The sequence below is a fragment of the Rhincodon typus genome, chromosome 19 (assembly GCF_021869965.1).
Source record: "Rhincodon typus isolate 14 chromosome 19, sRhiTyp1.1, whole genome shotgun sequence".
Taxonomy (NCBI): domain Eukaryota; kingdom Metazoa; phylum Chordata; class Chondrichthyes; order Orectolobiformes; family Rhincodontidae; genus Rhincodon; species Rhincodon typus.
In genome coordinates this window covers 5,577,925-5,590,908 of record NC_063350.1, presented here as the reverse complement: position 1 = coordinate 5,590,908, position 12,984 = coordinate 5,577,925, and the positions used below count along the sequence as shown (strand labels likewise).

The window sequence follows — 12,984 nt, the reverse complement described above, 5'->3', positions numbered from 1 at the left end:
AATTCTGAAGAGTCACTGGACCCAAAACATCAACTCTCCACAGATGCTGTCAGGCCTGCTGAATTTTTCCAGCAGTTTGATGTGGTGATGTGGTGTATATGGATTTCAGTAAAGCGTTTGATAAGGTCCCCCACGGTAGGCTATTGCAGAAAATACGGAGGCATGGGATTGAGGGTGATTTAGCGGTTTGGATCAGAAATTGGCTAGCTGTAAGAAGACAGAAGGTGGTGGTTGATGGGAAATGTTCATCCTGGAGTTCAGTTACTAGTGGTATACCGCAACAATCTGTTTTGGGGCCACTGCTGTTTGTCATTTTTATAAATGACCTGGATGAGGGCATAGAAGGATGGGTTAGTAAATTTGCGGATGACACTAAAGTCGGTGGAGTTGTGGATAGTGCGTAAGGATGTTGCAGGTTACAGAAGGACATAGATAAGCTGCAGAGCTGGGCTGAGAGGCGGCAAATGGTGGAAAAGTGTGAGGTGATTCACTTTGGAAGGAGTAACAGGATTACAGAGTACTGGGCTAATGGTAAGATTCTTGGTAGTGTGGATGAGCAGAGAGATCTCGGTGTCCATGTGCATAGATCCCTGAAACTTGCCACCCAGGTTGATAGGGTTGTTAAGAAGGCGTACGGTGTGTTAGGTTTTAATGGTAGAGGGATTGAGTTTCAGAGCCATGAGGTCATGTTGCAGCTGTACAAAACTCTGGTGCGGCCGCACTTGGAGTATTGCGTACAGTCTGGTCGCCGCATTTTAGGAAGGATGTGGAAGCACTGGAAAGGGTGCAGAGGAGATTTACCAGGATGTTGCCTGGTATGGAGGGAAGGTCTTATGAGGAAAGGCTGAGGGACTTGAGGCTGTTTTCGTTAGAGGGAAGAAGGTTAAGAGGTGACTTAATAGAGACATACAAGATGATCAGAGGATTAGATAGGGTGGACAGCGAGAGCCTTTTTCCTCAGATGGTGATGGCTAGCACGAGGGGACATAGCTTTAAATTGAGGGGTGATAGATATAGGACAGATGTCAGAGGTAGGTTCTTTACTCAGAGAGTAGTAAGGGCGTGGAATGCCCTGCCTGCAACAGTAGTAGACTCGTCAACTTTAAGGGCATTTATATGGTCATTGGATAAACATATGGATGATAATGGAATAGTGTAGGTTAGATGGGCTTTAGATTGGTTTTACAGGTCGGCGCAACATCGAGGGCCGAAGGGCCTGTACTGCACTGTAGCATTCTATGTTCCCGTCCTTGTTTCTGATATCCAGCATCTGCAGTTCTTTGATGTGGAGCTGGAGGAACACAGCAAACCAGGCAACATCGGAGGAGCAGTAAAGTTGATGTTTTGGCTTGGGTTTTTCTGAAGAAGGGTCCCTACCCGAAACATCAACTTTCCTGCTCCTCTGATGCTGCCTAGCCTACTGTGTTCCTCCAGCCCCGCACTGTCTCCAGCATCTGCAATTCTTACCATATATCTGCAGTTTTTTGCCTTCTTTTACCATTACACCTTGTTTCCAATCATGCAATCAATTTAGTATCCATGATTGCCAGTCCCTTTTCTCCCATGGCTAATAACCTTGCTAAAGTCTGTTGTGAGGCACTGCATCAAATACCTTCTGGAAGTCCATGTTCACCACATCAACCACATTGCACTCATCAAGCCTATTGTCTTAAAACAATTCCAGCATGTTAGTCTAACATGTCTTCCCCTTCAGAAATCCATGCTGACTCTTCCTAATGAACCCAACTATTTCCATATGACTACTAGTTGTAAGCCAGATAATTGTTTCAAGGAGCTTCCCCTCCACTAGAGTTAAACCGACAGAACCAGAACATATTTTCTGTTCATGAGAGATAATTTTCTTGACAGTGTGTTGTATGGCTTTTGGGTAAATTGCAGCTGTAAATAATAGTGCATGTATTGTTTTTAATGAAAGCAGCCATGTTTGGAGAAACACATGACTACATTTTGTACAAAATGTAAACATGCATTTTCTAGCTTGCACATTTTTAACCTAATATTTGTTTTTACAGCATGAAGGTACGCATTAAAGCTAACTCATTGAGCAACCAGTAACAGTAGAAAGCAAAAACATCAAAAGATCAGTTGTAATGGGGTATCAAATGGAGGATAACGTTCATGCGATAAGCTGCTTCGACACAATGTTGAGGGAGTCCAGAAAGTTCCAAACTGCCCTATTCCAAATTCCTCCAATTTGCATTGGGCTTCACTGTTGAGGCTATTCATGCACATCAGTAAACTGAAACACAATTGTAGAGTAACAACTTCAGCCACTCAGTCCACTCCCTCTGTTTAATCAGAACGTGTGTTTCAACTCTTATTTTCCAGCTCCTATTCATACCACACTCGAATCATTAATGCTTCTCTCTGCAGATGCTGCTGAGTTTCCACAGAACAATAGAAAACAGAAACTGCATTAGTTTATTTCTGAACAAGTATCACTGGACTCGAAAAATTAACTGTTTTCTTTCTCTCCACAGATGCTGCCAAATCTGCCGGGATTTTTTTCAGGTTTTTGTTTGTTTCAGATCTCCAAAACCCGCAGTTCTATGTTTTACTCTCTTTTTATTTCATGTTTGGGTTTTTCACTTTACCTGCCTTACTTCAACAGAAAATATCGAAACCTCATCGATAGAAACGTCTCGGACTAAAAGGCAGTTGTAGCATACAGAAAAACATCTGTAGCGATGGACTAATAACCGCTTAATTTAGCCTCAGGCTTCCAGAATGTTCCAAGAGAGCCCACTGCGCCGGCGCATGCCGGCCAACCAATCCGATTCGAAAGCCCCATCCAACGGCTCCTCATCCGGGCGTTTGGTGAAGCGGGGCCCCGCCCACCCTTTGCCCATATTAGGCGCTGGTGGTCAGTCTTTCGCTCCTAATTGGCGAAAGTCGGTCAGTAGCAGAGCTCTGATTGCTCCGCATTGCAGCCTGCGCGCACCGCCCCGCTGAGTCGTCGGCGTGAGGGGGAGGAGGGAGAAGGCGATCGTCAGGTTCGTTGTTGAGCGAAGTCATGGGGGTGCAAGTGGAGACTATCACCCCTGGAGATGGTATGGAGTACCGAGCAATTTCCCCCTGTCGCCTCGGGTGGCGATTACTTTACCCTGGGCAGGGGCATGGATGAGAGACCTGGTCTACTGTGTTTCGGGGGAGGGAGAGTGTGTTTTTTTTTCGCGGTCGGGCTGTTGTTTGTAATGCAGCAGTCGCCGAATCTAATCCGCGTCTTTCTCTCTCAGGGCAGACCTTCCCCAAGACTGGGCAGACCTGCGTTGTTCATTATACGGGTGAGTACAGAAGGATGCGCTCTGAGCCCAGAGACATTGCAACTCAGTGCGGGACCATGGTGTGTGGGTGTTTGGGGTGGGGAGGCAGGTGGTGCATGAAGGTGGGTCCCCGCGGTTGTCGGGGGGGGGGGGGGGGGACCCCCCCAGGGGGGGGGGGAATGGGGCTCCTTTTCCCCTCCCCCCCCCCCCCACGGCTGGGAGTGTGAATCCCTGCCGAGGAGGAGGAAGGCTGGGGGATGGATCCCTGTCAGGGAGGAGGGTGCTAGTGGATCCCTGTCTGTGGTGGTGGTTGGTTGTGGATCCTTGTCAGTGTGAGGGATTTGGTGGGGAATGGAATCCTGTGAGGAGGGTCTGCAGTAAGGATCCCTGTGAAGGGTATTGTAGGAGCTGTGGAGAATGACGGTAATTGGGGACCCTGAGGGTATTGCGAGTTTGAATGTTTGGTGAAAGACTTGTTAGTGGGGGACTGCAAGAGTAGATTTTAGACGGGGACATATAGGACTGAGTAGATTTCTGTGGCGCGGCTATAAGCATGGATCCCTCTTGGGAGGTGAAGTACTGTAGAAACCTGAGGATGGTGCTGAAAGTGGATCACTGCTGGGGGAGCATGTTGGTTTTGATTCCAAGTTGGAGTCATGAACGGGGATAAAGAATGCATGTTAAAATTGTACAGGATGTCTTCTGGTCAAGCCACGCCTACAGTAGTGTTAATGAAAGGGTGTGCCCACATAGGAGGAAATACAGTGAAGGTTCACTACATTAGTCCCCGCGATTAAAGGGTTGCTGTATGATGAGTGGCTGAACAAACTGGGTTTAAATTTTCTGACATATAGAAGAAGATGTGATCTAATGATTCAAGGCTCAAAACACAGGAGTGCAATTTCAGCATAAAAGGCTTTTTTCTTCTGGGACTAAGAACTTCATCCTTCTCTACCTGGAGGATTGAGTCTCTATCATTGAATACTTTTAAGCTGAAGCAGACAATTTTGATCCCTCAGCTAATTGAGTGGTCTGGGGAGAAGCAAGAAAGTGGAGATGAAGCTTGAGATCAGCCATGATATGTACTGAATGGCAGAACAGATTTAGTGGATCTTATGATCTTCCCTATTGGAGGGGGTTCCCCCTGTGACCGTGGGGAGGGTGATGTTGATGGAGCGGGTCACTGCCTGGAAGAGGCTGAGCTATTGTGGTTGCTTGTTTGAGTCGGAATGTGAATCTCTGAAGGGTTTGGGACTGAGTGATATACTGCGGTTGAGATTAGGACTTGGTGAGCACTGTGGGAGGTTGGTATGAGTTAATCCGTAGAGGAGCCCAAGGTTGAGTAGTTTGCTGGTTTGAGAAAGGCTGACTATACCTGCAATTGTGTGGAGCCTACTGGGTCTACTACACAGCTGAGATTGGGTGCAGCCTGAAGCAGGTTGGGGAGACTGGCTTTGAGATGACACGAAGGGTTCCCAAGGATCCTTCAGTTGTTTCTCCTGTAAAATCTCTCCTCATCTCAGCCTTAAATGGTCAGCCCTTATCCTGAATATGCTCTGTTTTAGATTCCCAAGCCAGGAGAAACAACACTCAGAAGTTCACCCTGTTAAGCCTTTCAGAATCATATTTGTTCCGATTAAAGTTCCAGTGATTCTTCAACTCCAGAGGGCATAGGCCCAAAAGTTTCTCGTAAGCAGCCTTAATGGAGTTAATGTGGTGAGACTTTGCTGTGCCTCAAGTGGTTTTTCAAATGTCTGATGCAATTGTAGCAAATCAGAATACCTACTACTGCATTTTTTGGGGGCACATTTTATAAAATCAGGCTTTTTTTTAAGCTGTTAAACCTGACAGCTGACATTTTTTTACAGTGATAACTTGCTTGCCAGGATGTGTATTGTTGGGGGAGTGCAATGATTAGTCAAAAAATCTAATATTTCATTAGAGGGATGGAGCTTTTGTTGTGAAGAGAAACTTACTGTTGGGTAAGTGCTTCTTTGACCCAACGCCTTTTGAGAACATGAGCATTCTTCCACCTTTGGTCTTGCACATCTCCAGATCTCTTTATCCCATGCCTTCATTTGCACAGGCTGTGGCCTTTCCTCCCTAAACCTCATGTCTTCTAATGACCTGTTATAATATCTTCATATTTGGCTTGGTGGCAGATTTTTGCCTGTTTATGCCACTATGTTAAAGGCACTATCCTTGTAAAAGGGCATGCATTTAATATAATTATTCAAAGATCAAAGGGAGGATTTAGAAACTGTTCTGGAATCCATAGTACCTATTCAAAGTCTGTTGGGACAGGAAGAGCATTGAATGGGTATGGGAAATTGGATTGAGTGAATATCTTTTGGGATCCAAAACAAATATGGACTGAGAGGCCCCCATCTGTGCTATAAAATTCCATTGCTTAACGTGGTCTGTTGTTCGAATAATAATTGTAAATGTACTGTCTTTGATGGTAAGTGCACTAGTTCTGTTAGCAATCTGAAAGACAGAAAACAGGTTATTAAGTAAAACATTTCATTGGAACTCAGTCAGTTGGATTGCAGAGTCTTGTTTTTGCTTAGATTACGCCACACAGACCGATTTGTGAATTGACAGCTGTGTTCTGCTGTCAGCTGGGATATATGTTAGAAGCTGACAGAGCAAGCTCAGAAATGGGCAAGATATCTGGATATCGGATATCAGACCCTGATCCGGCACAAATTAAATGTTGCCGTGGTTGTTTCCTACATCTGTGAAGTTTCAGCTGCTAAAATGCTAACATTCTTCTGTTACTGATTTTGTTACTGTGTTTTTGTTTCTTCTTTGAGAAACATTAGTGGATTATCACTTTGTTGGAGTAAACATTTGAACAAGAATTCTTCTAGGTCAAACAAGACACCAAGTCATATACTGTTTGAACATTACCTTTAGAAAAACAACACTAACATTCAGTGTCTAAGATTTAAAGAGTTAATTGGTCTGTTTAGGACTCAGCAGAGCAGAATATTATTTAAACAGTTCTGAAACTGGGCAACCATTTTACAGTCAGAAGGGTGGAGCCCATGTGACATGGTTTCCTTTGATAATATGATATTGTGAGAAAGGGTCATGTTGTTCTTGTTCCTGAAACCAGAACTTGATTTCCTTTCCACCACAGGATTAGTATCAGTTTTGTTACTTCCTCAGGGTGTGGCTGGAAAAAGTTGTTTTTTTCTGTTACATTTTGCCTCTTTCTTCTATATTCAAAGTTAACTGTGCTCTCCTGTTTCTCTATTTTCTCAATAAATCTGTTACAAAAAGTTAATATATCATAATTCCTTTTGAACTGAAGCACTTCACATTTTTACAGCATCTATGGTGGTGACTTGTGTTTGGATCAAATAAAATGGAAGTCCACTACAAGTTGATGTTAATCTGAATGATGCTCGACAGTGAGCAACTGACAAATGGTATTTGCTGCACATGTTTAATGTTGCGAAGTGTCCCTGGCATTAACAAGTCACATCAGAAAAATGGCTAGCGCGGCAAAGAAAATGTTAGGAAGGATCAACAAAAATGAAATCCCCAACAATCAAAAGTTGTAATTAAATACAAACAGCAAGTACTTAAAACATTAGTGATTTCATTATTGATTGGTACAAATGGATCAGGATCATTAATCTTAAATGTTGTTACTCAAGTCTTCTCTCTTTGAAAAAGAAATTATTTTGTGTTCTGTAGTTTACATTCTTTTGCTTCAGGTGCAGGCCTGAACCTGCTGTGCAATTGGGAGTAGAAACATCTTAAATGAATATGTTCGACTTTTTTATTTCAACATTGTTTGGTACTTTTGTCTGTTCAAGAGCATTTCTTTTGTGTTTGCAGGCTTACAGCTCTTATACTGTTTCTGTTGCAAGATGATCATCCATTCTCTTAATACTCTGATCGTTTTCTTGATCTTGTACTGTAAATATGTAGCCCATGTATATATGTCACATGATTTTTTATGAAGTTTCTCAATTGGATGTAAACATCTTTGACTGAGCTAGCATTGTTGCCCTTGAGAAGCTGCCATCTTGAACTGCTTAGGAGGTGTAGGTAGGCCAACAATACCATTGAAGGAATGGTGATACATTTTGAAGAGAGTGATGAATGGCTCGGTCGGAAACTTACAGGTGATGGTGCTACCCTTGTCCTTCTAGCTGGAAGTGGGTGTGGGTTTTGGAAGTGATGTCTAAGGAACCTTGGTGACTTTCTACAGTGATCTTGCTGCTTCTAAGTGATGGAGGGTATGATAGGCATTACATCCACAATCAAGTGGGCTGCTTTCTCCTGCATGGTGTCAAGCTTCTTGATTTGAGAGAGCTGCAGTTATCTAGGCAATGGGTAGGATTGCATTGCACTCCTGAATTATCTGTAAACGTTGAACAGGCTCTGGAAAGTCAGAAGGTAATTATTGCTGCAAGATTCCTAGCTTCTGGCAACAGCATTTATATAGGTTGTTCAGTTCAGTTTCTTCACAGTGGCATCCCCAGGTTGTTTATAGCGTGGTATTCAGTGATGGTAATGCCGTTGATTGCAATGGTTAGATTCTTTATTGATTGAGCAGTATCATTCATTGGTGGCCCCTTGCAAATGAGAATGAGTCCTTAGCTGGCTGTACAGTCCAATGCAGCTTCTGTAGACTCTGCGACACTTGGAGTAGAAAGTTGTTGTGGGAAGGAATGAGTTGGGCATTGTTGAGGCTGTCCACTCTATGCTGTTTTTGCCTGGCTTCTGCTCAATGCCTTCCCAGATGCTACTTCTCCACTTTGGATGGTCTTGAGCCAGTGATTCCGGAGTGTCAGTAGGAATGTCGCATTTCGCCAGTGAGGTCTTAAGGATATCCCTGAAATGCTTTCTTTGTCCATCTGGGGCTCAGCTGCTGTTTCGGAGCTGGGCGTAGAGCACCTGCTTGGGGAGTCTCTTGTCGGTCATGCGGAAGACATGCCCAGCAGATCACAGCCGATCAAGGATGGTCAGTGCCTTGATGCTGGGGATGTTGGCCTGGTTGAGGATGCTGGTGTTGGAGTGTCTTTCTTCCCAACAGAATCACAGGATCTTGGACAGGCAGCATTGCTGGTCTCAATGCCTTGAGGTGTCAGCTGTAAACAGTCCATGTCTCGGAGCCACGTAAGAGGACAGGAACTACCACTACTCTGTATGCCATGAGTTTGATATCCTCAAAAACCCCTTTCTTCAGGCAGCCACTGGAGGTGGTACTGGATCTCATCACTGCTTTGGATAACAGGACACTCCTGAGATATCAGAAGTGGCCAATGTTCTCTAAGGCCTCCCCACGTGCCTTGATGATTGGGGGTTTGCTCCACAATGCAGGACCAGGTTGGTGGAGGACCTTCGTCTTGCAGATATTCAGGGTGAGACCCATGCTTTCACATGCCTTCATAAAAGGTGCTGACACTGGTCTGGAGGTCGTCCTCTGATTTTGCAGCATTATCAACGTACTGCAGCTTGATGATGGTGGTTGGGTTGACTTTGGTTTTGCCTAGAAGATGGTGGAGTTTGAATAATTTCCTGCTGGTTCTGTAAGTTAGCTCAGCTCCAGTGGGGAGCTTGGCAGTTGTGATGTGAAGCATTGCAGTGAGGTAGATCGAGAACAGTTTTGGGGTGATGACCAGTCCCTGCTTGACACCGGCCCAAACGGGGAGAGGATCAGTGGTGGGGGAACCTTAAGTTCACCTGGACCATCTCTAATACCTCTGTCTCCATCTCTGGCAACCACCTAGAAACCGATATCCATTTCAAGCCCACCGACTCCCACAGCTACCTAGAATACACCACCTCCCACCCACCTTCCTGCAAAAATGCCATGCCCTATTCCCAATTCCTTCGCCTCCGCCGCATCTGCTCCCAGGATGAGGCATTCCACTCCCGTACATCTCAGATGTCCTTGTTTTTCAAGGACCACAACTCTTTCCCACCTCCCCTCCCCGGATCCAACGCATCATCCTCTGACACTTCCGCCATCTGCAATCCAACCCCACCACCAAAGACATTTTTCCCTCCCCACCCTTATCTGCTTTCCAGAGGGACCACTCTCTCCGTGACTCCTTTGTTCGCTCCACACTCCCTCCAGCCCCACCACACCCGGCACTTTTCCCTGCAACCGCAGGAAGTGCTACACCTGCCCCCATACCTCCTCCCTCACCCCCATCCCAGGCCCCAAGAAGACTTTCCACATCAAGCAGTTGTTCACCTGCACACCTGCCAATGTGGTATACTGCATCTGCTGTACCCGTTGTGGCCTCCTCTACATCAGGGAAACCAAGCGGAGGCTCAGGGACCGCTTTGCAGAACACCTATGCTCGGTTCGCAATAAACAACTGCACCTCCCAGTCGCGAAACATTTCAACTCCCCCTACCATTCCTCGGACGACATGTCCATCCTGGGCCTCCTGCAGTGCCACAACGATGCCACCCGAAGGTTGCAGGAACAGCAACTCCTATTCCGCTTGGGAATCCTGCAGCCCAATGGTATCAATGTGGATTTCACAAGCTTCAAAATCTCCCCTCCCCCTACCGCATCCCAAAACCAGCCCAGCTCATCCCCGCCTCCTAACCTGTTCTTCCTTCCACCTATCATCTCCTACCTACTAGCCTCATCCCGCCCCCTTGACCTGTCCATCCTCCCTGGACTGACCTATCCCCTCCCTAACACCCCACCTACACTCTCCTTTACTGGCTCCATCCCCGCCTCTTCGACCTGTCTGTTTCCTCTTCACCTATCTTCTCCTCTATCCATCTTCTATCCACCTCCCCCTCTCTCCCTATTTCAGAACCCCCTTCCCCTCCCCCATTTCTGATGAAGGGTCTAGGCCCGAAACGTCAGCCGCCTTGCTCCTATGATGCTGCTTGGCCTGCTGTGTTCATCCAGCTCTGCACCTTGTTGTCAAGGATCAGTGGTGGAGCCATTTGACATTACCATGACTTCTATGTACTCATGGTGCGGGTGAAGGATATTAACAGGCTTTGTGGTGCAGGTGAAGTGGAGAAGGATGCTCCATAATGCTTCCTGGTTGACAGTGTCAAATGCCTTAGGATTGAAGAAGGGCACATACAGGGTTCTTTTCTCTGCATTTCTCCAGCAGCTGTCATGGGGTGAAAATCATGGCCGGAACCACGCTGTGATTCCAGGATAAGTTCCTCCTCCACAGGTAGGAGACAGTTGAGGACCTTGGTGATGACTTCTCCAATGGTCGACAGTATTGCTGATGCCCCAGCGTTTGTATGGTGTGAACATCACTTGCCACTTGTTAGCCCAAACTTGGATATTGTCCATGTCTAGCTGTATTTTGGACATGGACTGTTCCTTATCTGAGAACTCTTTAGTGCTGCTGATCATTGTGGAATCATCAATGAACATCCTCACTTCTGACCTTACGATATAATGGTTCTGTTCTGAGCAGATTTTTCCTCCAATTCCAGCATCTGAAGGATTTGTCGTATCTGTCATCGATACTGGGAGGAAGTGATGTTCTTGTCTCTGTTTCAGTCTGTTTGGTCGTACACCTTATTTCTGAAAAAATTCCGATCAATTTCAATGAAACTTGGTACACAGTGTATCACCTAAGAAAGCTAATTTGATTTTGGCAAAGATATGGAACTGGATTTTATTTTTTTTTTAAAAAAATCTATTAACATAGGGATATTGGGCAAATTAACTTTTTTCTTTTTGTGGTCTATTTTGTTTAAATATTATGGAATGTGTGTGCTGTGACAAAATTTTTCTTGGTTGTCACAATGTAGATTTCAGCAGATCGTTGTATGGATTTGACACGAGGCCTGATCATGAGGTGGAAGCTCTTAATATAAAAGGTTCTCTTTTGCAACTTTGTAGTTAGAGATGTACAGCATGGAAACGGACTCTTTGGTCCAACTTGTCCACGCCAACCACATCCTAAATAAATCTAGTCCCATTTGGCCCATATCCCCCTCAAACCTTCCTATTCATATACCTATCCAGATGCCTTTTAAATGTTGTAATTGTACCATCCTCCTCCACTTCCTCTGGCAGCTAATTCCATACATGTACTATCCCAATGTATGAAAAAGATGCCCCTTAAGTCCCTTCTAAATTTTTCCCCTCTCACCTTAAACCTATGCCATTTAATTTTGCACTCCCCCTCCTGGGGAAAAGACCTTGTCAATTTACCCTATCCATGTCCCTCATGATTTTGTAAGTCAGCTGTGCATATTCACAGCTGGGTCAGACAGCAGCACAGATTTATTTTTGTTTGATTCACTTCCCATGTGGTTACTGCCTTTGTCTGTCTTCCTCCTTTTTAAAGTGCTGTTTTGAATTCCTGCCCCCCAAAGTTCCAAAACAATGCACCAGCTTATTTAATTATTTCTCTCAGAATTTGAGAAAATCAGCTCCAACAGTGAAAATACCTCAAAAGGAGCAGCTGTTACAGCCACAACGTTTTCCTGTCCTCCATCTTGGATTATCCAGAATCCACTTAGAGCATTAGCCAGGCAGGGAGAAACCTTATGGAAGAGCTATGCAGTTTAATGTTAATGCTGAGTAGGTTGGGACTTTTTCACTGGAGCACAGGAGTTTGAGAGGTGCTCTTATAGAGGTTTAAAGTGCTGAATATAGATAAGGTGAATTGCAAAGGCTGAGGCAAATTTGGAAACGCAAAGGCCCTGAGGTAGGTCAGTTCAAAACCAGAAGGCATATTTTTAAAGGTGAGATGAGAAAAGGTTAAAAGGGTCCTGAGGGGCAGATTTTTCTCACGGGTGGTTCATGTGTGGAGTGAACTACCAGAGGAAGTAGATGCAGGTACTGTTACAACATTCTAAGACACTTGTATAGGTACATGAATAGGAAAGATTTAGAGGGATGTGGGCCAATGCAGGAAAATGTTACACTAGTTTTGTTTAGTTTGGGGAAAAATCATCAGCATAGATGAGTTGGACCAAAGGGTCTGTTTCAGTGCTTTATGACTCTGACTTTACTCTCTTCTCTGCTTAATTTTGTCATGTTTGAAGGGTTTTTCAGACTGGCTATTAAGTTTGGAGCTAATTATAGTGGAATTGTAAAATTGAAACAGTCTTTGTAATGGAATTTTGACTGTACCTTCATATCAGCAATTTTTTTTCTTTCTCCATTAATGGGATAAGGGTGTTGCTGGCTAGACAACATTTATTTCTCCTGCCTAATTGCCCAGAGGGCAGTTGAGAGTCGTAGAATCATAGAAATCATCGAATCCCTTCAGTGTGGAAACAGGCCATTTGGCTCAACAAGTCCACACTGCCCCTCTGAAGAGCATCCCACCCAGACCCATTCCCCTGCATTTCCCATGTCTAACCCACCTAACCTAAACATCCCTGGACACTATGGGCAATTTAGCATGGCCAATCCACCTACCCTGCACATCTTTGGACTGTGGGAGGCAACTGGAGCACCCGGAGGAAACCCACACAGACAGTCGCCCGAGGCTGGATTCAAACCCGGGTCCCTGGCACTGAGGCAGCAGTGCTAGCCACTGTGCTGCCCCACATTGCTGTAGTCTGGAGTCACATGTAGGCCAGACCAGGTAAGGATGGCTGAGATAGTATGAACAGCAGATGCTGGAGAATCTGAGATAACAAGGTGTAGAACTGGATGAACACAGCAGGCCGAGCAGGAAGGCTGACGTTTCGGGCCTAGACTGAAGAAGGGTCTAGGCCC

The 12,984-nt window shown here is 45.2% G+C and overlaps 1 protein-coding gene across 2 annotated transcripts in view; it reads left to right on the top strand.

Moving 5' to 3' along the window:
* The first annotated feature begins 2,914 nt into the window (after positions 1–2,914).
* The window catches only part of LOC109927403 (peptidyl-prolyl cis-trans isomerase FKBP1A-like), a 17,418-nt gene continuing 7,348 nt past the window's right edge, over positions 2,915–12,984 (top strand). Inside the window, exons 1-2 of one of the 2 annotated variants that reach the window (XM_020527418.2) lie at positions 2,915–3,071; positions 3,258–3,305. In XM_020527418.2, the coding sequence (XP_020383007.1) occupies positions 3,035–3,071; positions 3,258–3,305 (85 nt within the window). In that variant the 5' untranslated portion in view covers positions 2,915–3,034. The remainder of the gene's footprint in view (positions 3,072–3,257; positions 3,306–12,984) is intronic. The other variant, XM_048608232.1, reaches the window with a different exon arrangement.